Source organism: Penaeus vannamei, chromosome 40 (assembly GCF_042767895.1).
Source record: "Penaeus vannamei isolate JL-2024 chromosome 40, ASM4276789v1, whole genome shotgun sequence".
NCBI classification, from domain to species: domain Eukaryota; kingdom Metazoa; phylum Arthropoda; class Malacostraca; order Decapoda; family Penaeidae; genus Penaeus; species Penaeus vannamei.
In genome coordinates this window covers 23,499,248-23,516,747 of record NC_091588.1, presented here as the reverse complement: position 1 = coordinate 23,516,747, position 17,500 = coordinate 23,499,248, and the positions used below count along the sequence as shown (strand labels likewise).

The 17,500-nt window shown below is 40.7% G+C and overlaps 3 protein-coding genes across 3 annotated transcripts in view; 1 reads left to right on the top strand and 2 right to left on the bottom strand.

Annotated features, from left to right (window-relative positions):
* The window catches only part of LOC113800434 (uncharacterized), a 7,433-nt gene extending 3,800 nt beyond the window's left edge, over window positions 1-3,633 (top strand). Inside the window, exons 5-6 of the mRNA XM_070117404.1 lie at window positions 1,088-1,314; window positions 3,092-3,633. Of these exons, the coding sequence (XP_069973505.1) occupies window positions 1,088-1,314; window positions 3,092-3,273 (409 nt within the window). The 3' untranslated portion in view covers window positions 3,274-3,633. The remainder of the gene's footprint in view (window positions 1-1,087; window positions 1,315-3,091) is intronic.
* Window positions 3,634-5,539: 1,906 nt separating this feature from the next.
* LOC138860196 (uncharacterized) lies at window positions 5,540-11,774 on the bottom strand. Its single transcript, XM_070117367.1, has 5 exons — window positions 11,644-11,774; window positions 10,586-10,837; window positions 10,160-10,333; window positions 8,591-8,817; window positions 5,540-6,022 (listed from the first exon to the last, which is right to left on the bottom strand). The coding sequence occupies exons 2-5, from the start codon at window positions 10,729-10,731 to the stop codon at window positions 5,841-5,843; spliced, it is 729 nt and encodes a 242-aa protein (XP_069973468.1). The 5' UTR covers window positions 10,732-10,837; window positions 11,644-11,774; the 3' UTR covers window positions 5,540-5,840.
* Window positions 11,775-12,845: 1,071 nt separating this feature from the next.
* Window positions 12,846-17,500, bottom strand: part of LOC138860287 (uncharacterized) — an 11,037-nt gene continuing 6,382 nt past the window's right edge. Inside the window, exons 3-6 of the mRNA XM_070117492.1 lie at window positions 17,314-17,500; window positions 15,678-15,823; window positions 13,946-14,065; window positions 12,846-12,889 (exon numbers count right to left, since the gene is read on the bottom strand). The exon at window positions 17,314-17,500 is cut by the window's right edge and continues 467 nt beyond it. Coding sequence (XP_069973593.1) covers window positions 12,846-12,889; window positions 13,946-14,065; window positions 15,678-15,823; window positions 17,314-17,500 — 497 coding nt within the window. The remainder of the gene's footprint in view (window positions 12,890-13,945; window positions 14,066-15,677; window positions 15,824-17,313) is intronic.

The window sequence follows — 17,500 nt, the reverse complement described above, 5'->3', positions numbered from 1 at the left end:
GGTTACCCATGCGCTTGGCAAATTATTGATGACGAGACTGCCAGGTTATGCAAACACTGCAGCGAGTCTAACGCCACCCTGTTACATTATTTGCAGACTTGTGAACACAATTTCTAAGACAGGGACTACCCACCACAGCCGCCGAGCTGGTAAAAAGGGTTTGCCACATGCTTCCTCCGTGGCAGCTGGGTCGCTTGCTTGCAATTCAGCCACCACGATAGCATAGTTCAAAGAAAACACTTGAGTTAACTAGAAATAGTTGTCACAGGCCGGGCCACTCTAGAGAAAAGGCCCGGGCGAAGCATGACCACAAATCTAACTGAACTGAACTGTAATACATTGCTGTAGGTGAACTAAATAGTAGCGTTTTTAAGTGCCTGGGGACGATACTGTCATAATCTGCTGTAGATATAAGGGCATGCTTTTTGTTATGAGTTCTCCCGCGTTGTGTACAACTCACAACACAAAACATATTTAAGTACATAAACCGGTCGTATCCTTAAAGAACATGGAATCCACTCTTTGAAGCACAAATCCTCTACTGAGGGACAATACCGCGAAAGAATTGGCCTGATATACCACACTGAGGCGAGAGGATAAGAATATTTATGTTGAAACTGGCAGTCCTGAAGTCACGTTAAGGCTTCCTACAATCGTGAGGATTCTAGCATAAGAAAATTGTGTCAATTTGCGTTACATAATTTCTTTAAGCATACGGCCATAAGTATCTATAATCACTAAGAGCCATACTGTAACTAGAATGGATATAGAGGCCCTTTTAAGTGCTCAGAGACAAAGACCATGATATGGTGCGTGTGTGTGTATTATATATATATATATATATATATATATATATATATATATATATATATATATATATATATATATATATATATATATAGAGAGAGAGAGAGAGAGAGAGAGAGAGAGAGAGGGAGAGAGAGAGAGAGAGAGAGAGAAAGAGAGAGAGAGAGAGAGAGAATGAACGAAATGGAGAGAACGAGACAGAGAGCGAGAGAAAGAGAAAGAATTTTGACATCGCGTCCTCCTCTCACCCTTCACCACCACCCCTCCCCCCCCCACGCAGGACCTCCTCGGGCAAGGCCTACCCAGCCTACAATCTGCAGATGATCAACTTCTACGAGGACCTCCCGCCCGTGGAAGAGGTGCGCGATCTCCCTCCCTTCCTGTGGGTCCTCAGGCACACCGCGCGGCTCAAGGAGGACCCCGCGTTCGTCACGGGCCACTCCAAGCCCATCTTCGACATGGACTTCGCGCGTGGAGTGTTCTCGCACGCGCCCGTGACGTGCGTGGGTGAGGTTCCTGTGATTTTTCTTTCTTCTTCTTTTATTCCTGGTTAATTGATTGATTTTTTGTCGTTACAGAGAATCCACATGACGTTTTTCTTCTTCTTTTATCGTTACAAGGAGGCAATGTGACATGTTGATTTTTAATTGTTGTTACAGTGAACCCATAGGATATTTTCTTTTTTGTTATTATAGAGAACCAAAATGCCTTTTTTTTTGTCATTTCAGAAAACAGATTTGGCATTTTTTCTTTTTGTCTTTACAGAAAACACATGAATTATTTTTGTCTTTACAGAAATCCTATATGACATTTCCTTCTTTTTTGTCAATACAGACAACCAAATTGCCTTTTATGTCATTACAGAACATTCATATGACACTTTTCTTCTTCTTCTTTTTGTCATTACGAAGAGCCAATATAACAAGTGTTGGTGAGATTCAATTTTTTTTTTTTTTTTGTCGTTATGTCCCCATTCTACACATCCGTTCTAGCTCCCAACCCCGTGCCGATCGAGGAACCGAACAGGAACGGGAGAGATCGGAAGGAGACCGTAACGGGGTCTTAAAGGAACGCCAGGGAACGTTAATGGACTTCCTTCGACCGGTAGGAACGGCTGGGACAGCTGAGTTCCGGCTGCCTTTCCAAAATGTCAGCCGTTCCCCTCCAGTTCAGAGTGAACGGCGTCGAGTCCTTAACACGTCGGCAATTGAACGGATGGATCGTTAACGGAACTTGGGCAATGCAACGCGAACGGACGGGAAGGGAACGGCCTCCCAAATTCATCCCACATCCCACGCCCTTGAGAATCCGGCCCCAGAATCACTTGAGAACGGGAGGCAAGATGGACGCGTAGAATGGGGGCATTGCAGAGATCCTTGCAATATGCTGGCGACCTTTTTGTCGTTGCAGTGTTTGCAGTTGAATTATTCATGAACTATTTATTAAGGTTTTATTTATTATATATATATATATATATATATATATATATATATATATATATATATATATATATATATTTATTTATTTATTTATAATTGTTACTATTGTTGTTGTTCCTTTTATTATTATCGTTGGTTATTGCTCTTTTCTTTTTCGTTTTTTCTATCTTTCCCTTGTCCTTGTCCTGATTGTCCATTCTTCTTTTTCTTCTTATTTTTCCATCTTTTTCCTTCTCCTTTTTATTTTTTCTCCCCTTCCTCTTCCTCCTCCCTTTCCTTCCCTTTCTCCCCCACTTGGCATCGTTATTCTTCTTATTATTGCTGTTACTGTTATTATCGTTATCGTAGTTGTAACCGTTATCATTTTCATCATTTTCATCATTATCATCATTTTCATCATTATCATTATCATCATTTTCATCATTATCATTATCATCATTTTCATCATTATCATTATCATCATTTTCATCATCATTATCATCATTTTCATCATTATCAATATCATCATCATTATCATCATTCTCATCATTGTTATTGTTGTTACCATTATCATCATTCTTATCATTATCAAACATTATCATGATTATTATTTTCATGATAATTATTACCATCATCATTACAATAGGATGGTTATTGTCCTTGCATTTCTTGACTAATTTATAATCTAAAAATGTCGATCTGCTCGACACACTTAATAAGTTTCAGTCGCACATTTTCCCATTTACTTCAATCATTTAATTTTAGTAATAGACCAGGAATAATAATAATAATAGAAATAATAAGAAAATAAGAAGAAAATAAATAAGCCATATCAGAAATATACTTAAATCAATTGTTTCCTGCAGGTATGTGCGAGGCTGTGAAAAGGGTAAGTCCAAGCCTGGCTTACCTTGGGCACTTCAAAGGGACCTGTGGAGAGAAGTGCCAAGACAAAGACCTATTGAGGACAGAGACAGCACATCTGCGATACAGGGATTTGGTCCTTCAGGCTGTCACTTCCGTTAAGAAGAAGCTGCAGCTGGTCTAGTTTAGTGTCAGCTCTGAACTGGAGTATTAAAATATCCTTATGTCGTTTTACTGTTGTGTAATGAATTATTACGATTTTTCCAGCTACCTCATACACCGTGGTTGTATTTCCCCCTTTTTCTTAGAAATAAATGTAGGTTTAGTTTAGTCCTGACTTTTTCAACCAGTATCAGAGTTTGATCAGCTTCAATTTTCAATAGTTCAATCATAGAGGACTTAGGCAAGATATTGTTAATTCATCATTAAATTAAACAGATGAAAGCAATTTGTTTCTAAAGAAGAGAGAGAGAAAGGAGAGAGCGAGAGATAAAGAGAGAGAGGGGAGAGAGAAAGAGAGAGAGAGAGAAAGAGAGAAAGAGAGAGAGAGGGTGGAGAAAGAGAGAGAGGGGGGGGGGGAAGAGAAAGAGAGAAGGGGGGAGAAAAGAGAGAGGGGGAGAGATAAAGAGAGAGAGGGGGGGGGGGGAGAGAAACAGAGAAAAAAGAGAAAGAGGGAGAGAGAGGGGAAAGGGAAAGAGAGAGAGAGAGAGGGAGGAAGAGAGAGAGGGGGGGGGAGAAAGAGAGAGAAAGAGGGAGAGGGCGGGAGAGAAAGAGAGAGAGGAGAGAAAAGAGAGAGAGAGAGAGAGAGAGAGAGAGAGAGAGAGAAAGACAGATGGCCCCACAAGTGCTGAGTTACCAAGGAGTCAATTATTAGTCCTACCTATCTTATCTGATTATCATTTTCTTTGTTTTTGGAAAGCTGTCTTTTTTAAGGTTTTATTGTACTTACTGTTATTGGTAACATTCTAATAATTATGCTATAAAAATAACATTAAAAGTATTAAAAGTATGTGCATGTAAAAGTCCTCAGTCAATTACGGAGACCTGAGGAAAAAACAACACATTCCTTCGAATTGTGCTATCAGTGCCCTCTGTGTTACATTTTTGTAGACAATGAATGTGATGAAGTTTTTGTGTATGTTAGTTTTAGAGGAATGGTGTATACGGTTTGGTTTTTCATTTTTCTTTTGCAAATTAAGTACATGTTTTCAGTTTAACAAATATTATGATTCTAATGTCAGATCGAAGGCTATACATGTAAATTATTAATGTGAATTTTTAGTTTTTAGTTACCAAGATGTCAAGTTTGCTGTTATATGATGCTTCTAATAATGTTACTACTATTTCCAAAATATGAATAAGTTGTAATTTTTATGTACATAGGCTTGTATATGCAGAACCAATAATAAAAGATCTACAGTTTAGCTATATATCTTTATTCAAGGGCTGTGAAGGTGGAAATTTTTCGCCATTTTTATATTCACAACTTGTTCCTGTAAATTTCATGGGTGCATTACTTAACTTTGGTGTATTTGTACATTCACACTCATACAGACTGACTCACTCACGCACACACACACACGCACACGCTCACATACACTCCCTCTCTCTCTGTGAGGAATTCACAAAGCGGTTATAGACAAAGTCCGTGGTGCTTCTTATATTTCATTCTTCAGGCGGCAAGAAATTATTTATAATTGTTACTATTGTTGTTGTTCCTTTTATTATTATCGTTGGCTATTGCTCTTTTCTTTTTCGTTTTTTTTTCTATCTTTCCCTTGTCCTTGTCCTGATTGTCCATTCTTCTTTTTCTTCTTATGACGTTGAAGGAGGTCAGCCAAGGGGGATTTGAGGATGTCGTGTCTTAGGTCGCACTGGCCGTTCCGTCGCGTGGGGTCAGCTTGGGCGCCTTGGTGTCTGTGGCCACGCCCAGGTCAGGTCACCTAGCGTTCCGCGGTTCACATGGCTTCCCGTGATTCGGCTAAAAATGTTCTTATCTATTTCGCTCGAATATTCTTCCGACACTCTCTCTCCTTTCTCTTTCATTCTCCCTCTCTCTCTTTGTTTCTCCCCTCTCTCTGTTTCTCTCCCTTTCTCTCTCTCCTCTCTCTCTCTCTCTCTCTCTCTTCTCTCTCTCTTCTCTCTTCTCTCTCTCTCTCTTCTCTCTTCTCTCTCTCTCTCTCTCTCTCTCTCTCTTTCTCTCTCCCCTCTCTCTCTTTCTCTCTCTTCTCTCTCTCAGTCTCTTTCTCTTTCGCTCTCCCCCCCTCTCTCTCTCTTTCTCTCCCCCCCTCTCTCTCTTTCTCTCTCCCCTCTCTTTCTCTCTCCTCTCTCTCTTTCTCTCTTTCGCCTCCCAATCTCTCTCTCTTTCTCTCTTTCACCCCACCATCTCTCTCTCTTTCTCTCTCCTCCCTTCTCTATTTTTCACTTCCCCCGTCTCGCTTTCTCTCTCGCTCTCCCCCCCCCCCCTCTCTCTTCTTTAGAAACAAATTGCTTTCATCTGTTTAATTTAATGATGAATTAACAATATCTTGCCTAAGTCCTCTATGATTGAACTATTGAAAATTGAAGCTGAACAAACTCTGATACTGGTTGAAAAAGTCAGGACTAAACTAAACCTACATTTATTTCTAAGAAAAAGGGGGAAATACAACCACGGTGTATGAGGTAGCTGGAAAAATCGTAATAATTCATTATACAAGAGTAAAACGACATAAGGATATTTTAATACTCCAGTTCAGAGCTGACACTAAACTAGACCAGCTGTAGCTTCTTCTTAACGGAAGTGACAGCCTGAAGGACCAAATCCCTGTATCGCAGATGTGCTGTCTCTGTCCTCAATAGGTCTTTGTCTTGGCACTTCTCTCCACAGGTCCCTTTGAAGTGCCCAAGGTAAGCCAGGCTTGGACTTACCCTTTTCACAGCCTCGCACATACCTGCAGAAAACAATTGATTTAAGTATATTTCTGATATGGCTTATTTATTTTCTTCTTATTTTCTTATTATTTCTATTATTATTATTATTCCTGGTCTATTACTAAAATTAAATGATTGAAGTAAATGGGAAAATGTGCGACTGAAACTTATTAAGTGTGTCGAGCAGATCGACATTTTTAGATTATAAATTAGTCAAGAAATGCAAGGACAATAACCATCCTATTGTAATGATGATGGTAATAATTATCATGAAAATAATAATCATGATAATGTTTGATAATGATAAGGATGATGATAATGGTAACAACAATAACAATGATGAGAATGATGATAATGATGATGATATTGATAATGATGAAAATGATGATAATGATGATGAAAATGATGATAATGATAATGATGAAAATGATGATAATGATAATGATGAAAATGATGATAATGATAATGATGAAAATGATGAAAATGATGAAAATGATGAAAATGATAACGGTTACAACTACGATAACGATAATAACAGTAACAGCAATAATAAGAAGAATAACGATGCCAAGTGGGGGAGAAAGGGAAGGAAAGGGAGGAGGAAGAGGAAGGGGAGAAAAAATAAAAAGGAGAAGGAAAAAGATGGAAAAATAAGAAGAAAAAGAAGAATGGACAATCAGGACAAGGGAAAGATAGAAAAAACGAAAAAGAAAAGAGCAATAACCAACGATAATAATAAAAGGAACAACAACAATAGTAACAATTATAAATAAATAAATAAATAAATATATATATATATATATATAATAAATAAAACCTTAATAAATAGTTCATGAATAATTCAACTGCAAACACTGCAACGACAAAAAGGTCGCCAGCATATTGCAAGGATCTCTGCAATGCCCCCGTTCTACGCGTCCATCTTGCCTCCCGTGATTCTGGGGCCGGATTCTCAAGGGCGTTAAGGCTCCGTATCTCCTTAAGGCGCCTTAACTTACGAGCGATCTTACGGCCCACACACAGAGCAAGGGACCCGCCATGTTGGTGCGAGTGAAGGCGCCTTAGGTTAAAGGGGGAGAGCAGCCTTCAGCGCTTCACGGCGGGCGGGAAAGCAACTCCCTTCGCTCTTAAACAAGGGAAATACAGCAGGACGGTTAAGGGCTCCAGCGCGTCCTAACTCGAGGCTCCTTTGAGAATCCGGGCTCTGGCTAGCCTCGGGACGGCTGCCCTGCCAATCAGACGCTGTATGAACGGCTGTTTTCTCTGATTATTGCACCTGATGAACAATTCTCGCAAGGCGGTGTGAACTCTAGCTAGGTCGGGACTGTGAGCGGTAAGAGGACTTTTGAAACAGTGGTCGGAACATTTAGGGAAAGGTATGGAGCGGTTTGGCCGGTATTGGAACGGGGAAGGCGAGATCAGCAGCAACTCGAGGTGTCACGGCGTCCCACAGGGCTATTTTGATGATTGTTCAGGGAAAATATAACCATCAAAATCATTGTTTTCCTTCCCTTTTGAAAACTGAAAGGACCAGAATGATCGACCATATTCACAAAGCATCCGGGACTTTGGTGACGTCATCGAAATGAACCCCACGTGATCTTTCCAAAAATAGAATCAGACGCCATGACACCTCCTCGAGTCGCTACTGATCCAGCCTTCCCCGCATTGGAACGGCTGGGACGAAATCAGGACGCCATTACAGAGATTTCGGAACACTACCGGAGAGTAAAAAATGTTATCTTGGACCGGCTCAGGAGGTTGCAGGATCGGCATGAGAAGAGGAGGGAACGGCAGGGAACGGCATGGGAACGCTACAGGTGTGGGATGAATTTGGGAGGCCGTTCCCTTCCCGTCCGTTCGCGTTGCCTTGTCCGTTCAATTGCCGACGTGTTCAGGACTCGACGCCGTTCACTCTGAACTGGAGGGGAACGGCTGACATTTTTGAAAGGCAGCCGGAACTCAGCTGTCCCAGCCGTTCCTACCGGTCGAAGGAAGTCCATTAACGTTCCCTGGCGTTCCTTTAAGACCCCGTTACGGTCTCCTTCCGATCTCTCCCGTTCCTGTTCGGTTCCTCGATCGGCACGGGGTTGGGAGCTAGAACGGATGTGTAGAATGGGGACATAACGACAAAAAAGAAAAAAAAAGAAAATTGAATCTCATCAACACTTGTTATATTGGCTCTTCGTAATGACAAAAAGAAGAAGAAGAAATGTGTCATATGAATGTTCTGTAATGACATAAAAGGCAATTTGGTTGTCTGTATTGACAAAAAAAGAAGGAAATGTCATATAGGATTTCTGTAAAGACAAAAATAATTCATGTGTTTTCTGTAAAGACAAAAAGAAAAAATGCCAAATCTGTTTTCTGAAATGACTAAAAAAATGTCATTTTGGTTCACTATAATAACAAAAAAGAAAATATCCTGTGGGTTCACTGTAACAACAATTAAAAATCAACACGTCGCATTGCCTCCTTGTAACGACAAAGGAAGAAGAAAAACGTCATGTGGATTCTCTGTAACGACAAAAAATCAATCAATTAACCAGGAATAAAAGAAGCAAAAAGAAAAATCACAGGAACCTCACCCAGGCACGTCACGGGCGCGTGCGAGAACACTCCACGCGCGAAGTCCATGTCGAAGATGGGCTTGGAGTGGCCCGTGACGAACGCGGGGTCCTCCTTGAGTCGCGCGGCGTGCCTGAGGACCCACAGGAAGGGAGGGAGATCGCGCACCTCTTCCACGGGCGGGAGGTCCTCGTAGAAGTTGATCATCTGCAGATTGTAGGCTGGGTAGGCCTTGCCCGAGGAGGTCCTGCGTGGGGGGGGGGGGGGGGAGGGTGGTGAAGGGTGAGAGGGGGACGCGATGTCAAAATCCTTTCTCTTTCTCTCGCTCTCTGTCTCGTTCTCTCCATTTCGTTCATTCTCTCTCTCTCTCTCTCTCTCTCTTTCTCTCTCTCTCTCTCTCTCTCTCTCTATCTATCTATCTATCTATCTATCTATCTATCTATCTATATATATATATATATATATATATATATATATATATATATATATATATATATATATATATATATATATATAATACACACACACGCACATATCATGGTCTTTGTCTCTGAGCACTTAAAAGGGCCTCTATATCCATTCTAGTTACAGTATGTCTCTTGGTGATTATAGATACTTATGGCCGTATGCTTAAAGAAATTATGTAACGCAAATTGACACAATTTTCTTATGCCAGAATCCTCACGATTGTAGGAAGCCTTAACGTGACTTCAGGACTGCCAGTTTCAACATAAATATTCTTATCCTCTCGCCTCAGTGTGGTATATCAGGCCAATTCTTTCGCGGTATTGTTCCTTCGTAGAGGATTTGTGCTTCAAAGAGTGGATTCCATGTTCTTTAAGGATACGACCGGTTTATGTACTTAAATATGTTTTGTGTTGTGAGTTGTACACAACGCGGGAGAACTCATAACAAAAAGCATGCCCTTATATCTACAGCAGATTATGACAGTATCGTCCCCAGGCACTTAAAAACGCTACTATTTAGTTCATCTACAGCAATGTCTTACAGTTCAGTTCAGTTCAGTTAGATTTGCGGTCTTGCTTCGCCCGGTCCTTTTCTCTAGAGTGGCCCGGCCTGTGTCAACTATTTCAAGTCAACTCAAGTGTTTTCTTTGAACTGTTTGCTATCGTGGTGCCTGAATTGCAAGCAAGCGATCCAGCTGCCACGGAGGAAGCATGTGGCAAACCCTTTTTACCAGCTCGGCGGCTGTGGTGGGTAGTCCCTGTCTTAGAAATTGTGTTCACAAGTCTGCAAATAATGTAACAGGGTGGCGTTAGACTCGCTGCAGTGTTCGCATAACCTGGCAGTCTCGTCATCAATAGTTTGCCAAGTGCATGGGTAACCCAGTCTTAGTCTGTGTAGTATGACTTCGGACTTTTGTATTTGGAGGAAGGGCCAGTGGCCCATAGCCTTTGGCAGCGGAGTATCACTTGGCAGCGAGCGAATTTATGACATTTTCCCTGTGTGCTCCCCGGAAGAGCAAGGACCACAATGACCCCAGCGACCCCAAGGACTCTCAATGACCACGGGGACCCCAGTGACCCCACATGGACCCCAGTGACCCCATCGAGCGTTGTGACCCCTACCTGAGCAGCTCGGCGACCAGCCCGGGAAGCGTCTGGTGGTGCGGGAGGACAGGCACTTCATCGGGGTCGAAGTGGGCGATGAAGCGGTACTCGTGCATGTGCCTCAGCACGCAGTCGCTGAAGTAGACGTTCTCTTGGCTGAAGTAATTTTCGGATTCGAGGTGTCTCCATATCCTGAGAGGAGGAGGGGAGAAGGAAGGCAGAGAGGGAGGGGGGAAGAATGAGGTTGAGAAAGGAAAAGGAGAAAAGGTAGAGAAAATAAAATCTATCATCAAAAGTTTCATCAGAATGAGTAATAACAATATATAACTATTTTTCACATCCCCTTTCCTCTTCCCACCCCTCACCACCATCACAAAACACCATCCCAAGTCGAAGTCAACGGATCCGAACGAAGCGAAAAACCAAAACAAAGGCCACACGAACCATCGCGTCGCCGGGTGATTCGGATACGGCGGCGGATAGGAGTACGGCAAGGTGCTGACCAAGCCGTCCTGCTCGTAGTGGCGTAGAACCTGGCTTAGTGTGGGCGCCACGTCGGTCTCGTACAGGAAGACCTTCGCCACGCCCATGGCCCGCAGCGTCTCGAGCCATTCGATGAGGCGGTCGGAGAAGTCTTCGTTGTAGTAGAAGAGGGCGGGGCCACAGACGGCGACGCTCCAGGTGGGCGGGTCCTTGCTGGGGGGGGGGTATAGCTATTATTATCATTGTTAGTATCATTGCTATCAATATTGTTATAATCATAATTATTGTTATTATTATCACTGTTTTTATTGATGTTGACGTTATTATTAATGTTGTTTTTGTTGTAATTCCTATCATCATTAATATTGTTTTCATTATTTTTATCATTATTTTTATCATAATTATCCTTATTACTATTATGATGATTATTGTAATATATAATGTTATCCCAATTATCTTTCCTATCGTTATCAATATTGTTGTTATTATTGTTACATTTTTGTTATTATTATTATTATTATTATTATTATTATTATTATCCTTATTATTGCTATAATCATTATCATCATCAATTTCATTATTACCTTTGTTATAGTTAGTATTACTATCATCAATATTATCATAATCATTATTATTATCATTACTATTACTATTATTATTGTTATCATCATTATCATCATTATCATCATCATTAATATCATCATTATCATATCATCATCATTACCATCATCGTTAACATTACAGAACTCCCACTATCATTATCATCATTACTATCGTTATTGTCATCATTACTATCATCATTATCATCACATAACGGGCAACATCATATCTTTATCATCGTAATCAACATCACTAGAGTACCCCCCACCCACCCCCACCCCCACCCCCCACCCCCCCACCCCCACCCCCACCCCCACCCCCACCCCCACCCCCACCCCCACCCCCACCCCCACCCCCACCCCCACCTCCACCCCCACCCCCACCCCCACCCCCACCCCACCCCACCCCACCCCACTCACCCGTCCTGCTCGCCGACGAAGGCAGACGACGCTCGCTCTCGACCTCCCACGACCTGGCCAGGGCGGGAAAAGTTCAAATTCAAATTCGAATTCAAAAAGCAGATTCGAATTCAAATCCAAATTCAAAAGGCAGATTCAGATTCAGATTCAGATTCAAATTAAAAAATTCATATTCAGATTCATATTCAAAAATTCATATTCAGATTCAAATTCAAAAATTCAGATTCAGATTCAGATTCAGATTCAGATTCAAATTCAAAAATTCAGATTCAGATTCAAATTAAAAAATTCAGATTCAGATTCAAATTCAAATGTTCAGATTCAGATTCAAATTCAAAAATTCAGATTCAGATTCAAATTCAAAAATTCAGATTCAAATTCAGATTCAGATTCAAATTTAAAAATTCAGATTCAAATTCAGATTCAGATTCAAATTCAAATATTCAGATTCAGATTCAAATTCAAAAATTCAGATTCAAATTTAGATTCAGATTCAAATTCAAAAATTCAGATTCAAATTCAGATTCAGAATCAAATTAAAAATTCAGATTCATATTCAGATTCAAATTTAACAATTCAGATTCAAATTTAGATTCAGATTCAAATTCAAAAATTCAGATTCAAATTCAAATTCAAAAATTCAGATTCAGATTCAAATTCAAAAATTCAGATTCAGATTCAAATTCAAAAATTCAGATTCAAATTCAGATTCAAATTCAGAAATTCAGATTCAGATTCAAATTCAAAAATTCAGATTCAGATTCAGATTCAAAAATTCAGATTCAAATTCAGATTCAAATTCAAAAAGTCAGATTCACATCCAAATTCATAATATCAGATTCAAATTCAGATTCAAATTCAAATTCAATTTCAAAAATTCAGATTCAGATTCAGATTCAAATTAAAAATTCAAATTCAGATTCAGATTCAAATTCAAAAATTCAGATTCAAATTTAGATTCAGATTCAAATTCAGATTCAAATTCAGATTCAGATTCAAATTCAAAATTTCAGATTCAGATTCAAATTCAAAAATTCAGATTCAGATTCAGATTCAAATTCAGATTCAGATTCAAATTTTAAAAAATCAGATTCACATCCAAATTCAAATCCAAATATATATATATATATATATATATAAAGCAGATTCGAATTCAAATCCAAATTCAAAAAGCAGATTCAGATTCCTGTTGAGATTCAAATTCAAAACTCAGATTCAGATTCAAATTTCAATGCAAAACCAAGATCTAAAGTCAAATTTAAAAATTCAGATTCAGATTCAAATTCAAATTCAAAAATTCAGATTCAAATTCAGATTCAAATTCAAAAATTCAGTTTCACATCCAAATTCAAAAATTCAGATTCAAATTCATATTCAGATTCAAATTCAGATTCAAATTCAAAAATTCATATTCAGATTCAAGTTCAAAAATTCAGATTCAGATTCAAATTCAAAAATTCATATTCAGATTCAAATTCAAAAATTCAGATTCAGATTCAAATTCAAAAATTCAGTTTCACATCCAAATTCAAAATATCAAAATATCAAATGCACCTCGAGGTCCCCCCCCTCTTACCTTGAGGGCGTTCGTTTTTTTTTTTTTTTTTTTAAGAAAAGAGAAATTAATAGAGGAGGGATAAGATGGATGGATAAGATGGAGAGAGAAATTAATAGAGGAGGGATAAATGCATGGGTAAGATGGCGTCGATAAATGCACGAATAAGATATAAGGAAGGGTCTATGCTTGTTTTCTCTCTCTCTATCTCTCTCTCTCTCTCTCTTTCTCTCTCTCTCTCTCTCTCTCTCTCTCTCTCTCTCTCTCTCTCTCTCTCTCTCTCTCTCTTTCTCTCTCTCCCTCTCTCTCTCTCTCTCTCTTTCTCTCTCTCCCTCTCTCTCTCTCTCTCTCTCTTTCTCCTTCCCCCCAAATCTCTCTCTCTCTCCCCAATCTCTCTTTCTCTCTCCCTCACTCTCTCTCTCTCTCTCTCTCTCTTTCTCTCTCTCTCTCTCTCTCTCTCTCTTTCTCTCCCCATCTCTCTCTCTCTTTTTTCCCTCCCCCAAATCTCTCTCTCGCTCTCTCTCTCTCCTTCTTTCCCTCTCTCTCTCTCTGCCTGTCTGTCTGTCTCTCTCTCTCTCTCTCTCTCTCTCTCTCTCTCTCTCTCTCTCTCTCTCTCCCCATCTCTCTCTTTTTTTCCCTCCCCCAAATCTCTCTCTCTCGCTCTCTCTCCCTCTTTCTCTCCTTCTTTCCCTCTCTCTCTCTCTCCCTCTCCCTCTCCCCCCCCCCCCCCCTCCCCCTTCGCCTCACCGACGCCGGCCACCCTGACGGCCACCGGCGCGTCCCGGGCGTCGAACCACAGCTGGCACCACATCGAGTCCGGATTCTCGCGGCGACTCATCCCGAGGATCCGCACGCACGGGGGCTGACCTGGCGACGAGGGAAGGAAGGTCAGGTCAGGTGTTATTGCTCGTGAAAAAAAATCATCATGGGGAAGGAAGGAGGTCAGGTCAGTCTTATTTCTCATGGCAAAAATGAGGAATAAATAAATAAATAGATAAATGAATAATAAAAATAAAATCATCATGGGGAAGGAGGTCAAGTCAGTATGATTTCTCGTGACAAAAAAATAATAATGATATGATAATAAATAAATAAATAATAATAATAATGATAAAAATCATCATGGGGAAGGAAGGTCAGTTCAGCGTTCTCTCTCGACGAATCCTCATCAACGCAGTCGACTCACCTGTGCGAGTGGATCTCACCTGGAAACCACATAAACGAGACAGCATGTTGGCGAACCACGGACTTATACATAGATGCGTGTGCGATCTACATCACCTTCACATCACATGGCGTTAGTATCAAGAGCAATGTCATTCCCCCCTTTGGCTGGTATGCTCACAGCGAGCTCCCACAGCGAGAGCTAAATCTCCCTCATGAAAGGTCATGCAGCGATTGCACCTGGTCATGCACCGCAGCAGCTCCAGAGGCTCCCGAAGACGGAACCGTTTCGCGAGCTCCGACTAGGTCTTCATCGGAAATGAAAGGTTATTCCCATGACCTTTTCCAGCATATGACGCAACGAAGGCGCCTCCTCCGTGGGCACCGTGTGAATGCCCGCTCGTCTAGAGATGGTTATGCCTCGGCTGCCACGGCGATGCCGCTTGGGAGGAACTCCACGAGGAGTCCGATGCGCGAAGCTGAGCCTCGCCCGGGAACCCCAAGACAGCTGACACGTCTCGCAGCAGGGAAGGAAGCCAACACTCTACCCCGGCCATTCCTTGCACACAGGGGCAGATTTGGGCAAAATGAAACAGACCGTAAGTCACAGCAAAGAATATCCATTGTCACAAATGGAATTAATACTAAATCTTTAAACCACTGCTATCCCTGAGATGGGAACTCGCACACAAGGCGACCAAGCCATCGGCACAAGGCTCTACGGATTCGTCCGTCCGGAATCCAAAGCGTTTGGCGCGACTCACGAGGTCAGTCTCGGCTCGAATAGAGACCTTGCGTAGACTCAGACACGCCTCCCTCTTGCGCTTTCTCGAGCGTCCGAGAGACTTCCCTCGACCTCGCTCGCGCATGGGAAAGGAGAGGGAAGCGCCAGACATTGCGGAGAGGAAGTTACACTGCAAGAACTTCTCAAAGAAGATGGGTGCTATGTACTGCGGAATGAAGATTATGAATGATGATTATGAATAATAATTCTACAGGATAATTTGAATGCCATCAGAATGAAGCAATATCAATCTTCTTAGATTTCATCCGAAGATAAAATTCATCAGAGTTTACAATATAGTTCTCAGTCATTCGGTATATATATTCTATATATATATATATATATATATATATATATATATATATATATATATATATATATATATATATATATATATATATGTGTGTGTGTGTGTGTGTGTGTGTGTATGTATATATATACATCACGTATAAATAGACTGACAAAGCTGAGCACACAACATCAATTCAAGGCCAAACTCCGAGCGACGGCGCCGCCCCCGCCGGCCCTCACCGGAGCCTGTCCTCGGGTCGTAGAAGGCGGAGTACAGGAGGATGCTCTCGCTCGCCCTCACGCCCGCCGCCGCCTCCTCCACGCCCGCCGCCGCCTCCTCGACGCCCGCCTCCGCCTCCTGCCACACCGTGTTGTGCCAGTCGATGCTGAGGAGGGGGGGGGGGGAGATTAGACTCGTGTGTGTGTGTGTCTGTGTGTGAATGTGTGTGTGTGTGTGGGCGTGTTTGTGTCTGTGTCTTTGTGTGTCTGTGTGTCTCTGTGTGTGTGTGTGTCTGTGTGTGGTTGTGTTATGTGTATATATACATATGTATATACATATATATACGTATCTCCTTCATTTGGTAATTTTGAGTTGTTCATTTCAATCATCATTGAAAAAGGAGCGAAAACGATATTTGCTAATTAAACGACCGCTCTGCTATATCTATGTGTGTGTGTGTTTGTATGTGCATCTATCTATCTATCTGTTTATCTATATATGCATATATAGTATTAGCACGGTAGAGTGTTTTTTTCCATTCGTATGCATGTATATAAATATACGTACATATATATATACATATACATGTGTGTGTATCTATTTATTTGTCGATTTATCTATATATATGTATTATATATATATATATATATATACATATATATATATATATATATGTATACATATATACATATATTCATATATATGTGTGTGTGTGTGTGTGTGTGTGTGTGTGTGTATCAGTCAAATCAATCACATCATGCGGCACCCAGGGAGATGCTTAGGGATTCAGTATATATGTATATATATACATATAAGTATGTATATATATATATATATATATATATATATATATATATATATATATATATATATATATATAAATATATATTTACACACATACACACATATATATCAGAGGGTTTGGTTAAGTTGCAAATATCAGTTCCCTTCCTTCACGAATAACAACGGAAATGAAATCTGAAAATGGACAGTTAAAGCGACCCAGTGGAGAGGATTGAGAATACTTCATCAACTGAAAACGTTTAGTCGAAAATGAATAACTGAAAACGATCAATGGAATATGAACATCAGAGACTGAAAAATCGAAAATGAATCCATGAAAAAATAACCACCAAGAGATAAATAATTAGAAATAAAATCGAAAGCAATAGAAATTAAATTACCGTGAAAGGACATTTTTTTTCGAAAATGAATATTTTGATTTTTTTAAAAGTTAAATGTAGGTGTAATTACCATATAATAGATGAAACATATATGGCGTTAGAAAGGAGAGAAGAAAAGGAGGAAGATAAAGATGAGGAAGAAGAGGAAACTATTAGGAGGGAAAAGGAAGAGGAGGGAGGAGAAGGGGATGGGGAAGGAGAGGAAGTGGAAATGACAATAAAAGAATGAGAAATATAATGGGAAGAGGAAGCGAAGAAATATAAATAGTGAAGAGAGAGAGAGACGCGAAAGAACTGGAAGAATATGTATGTAAAAATGTAGATTGAGAAAGAGAGACAGAGAAAAAAAGAGAGAAACATTAAAAAAAGGGGGAAAAAACAGAAGTAGAACAACAGGAGAAATGAGAATGAAAAATGAGGAACCACAACGAATAAAACAGGAACGACACGCAACCGAAGGGCGGCGACTCACTCGAACTGCGACGGCAGGAGGTCGCATCCGCCCGCGAGTCCTCGTCGGTGCAGGAACGAGGCCGGGAGGTTCGGGTGCGAAGATTCCAGAAGCTCCAGCATCGTCGCGTTCAGTCTGGCGATTTTCTTCTCGTACTCCTTCGAGAGCAAGAAGTCCGTGACCCTCCGCTCGAAGGCGCAGTCGCACT

Bases quoted from the DNA above. Each gene is read 5' to 3' on its own strand.
- LOC138860196 (XM_070117367.1), bottom strand. From the start codon at position 10,731: ATGGGCGTGGCGAAGGTCTTCCTGTACGAGACCGACGTGGCGCCCACA. The intron at 10,334-10,585 runs GTTCGTGTGGCC...TCCTCCTCTCAG, and splicing joins AATCACCCGGCGACGCGATG to GATATGGAGACACCTCGAAT. The intron at 8,818-10,159 runs GTAGGGGTCACA...CCCCCCACGCAG, and splicing joins CTGGTCGCCGAGCTGCTCAG to GACCTCCTCGGGCAAGGCCT.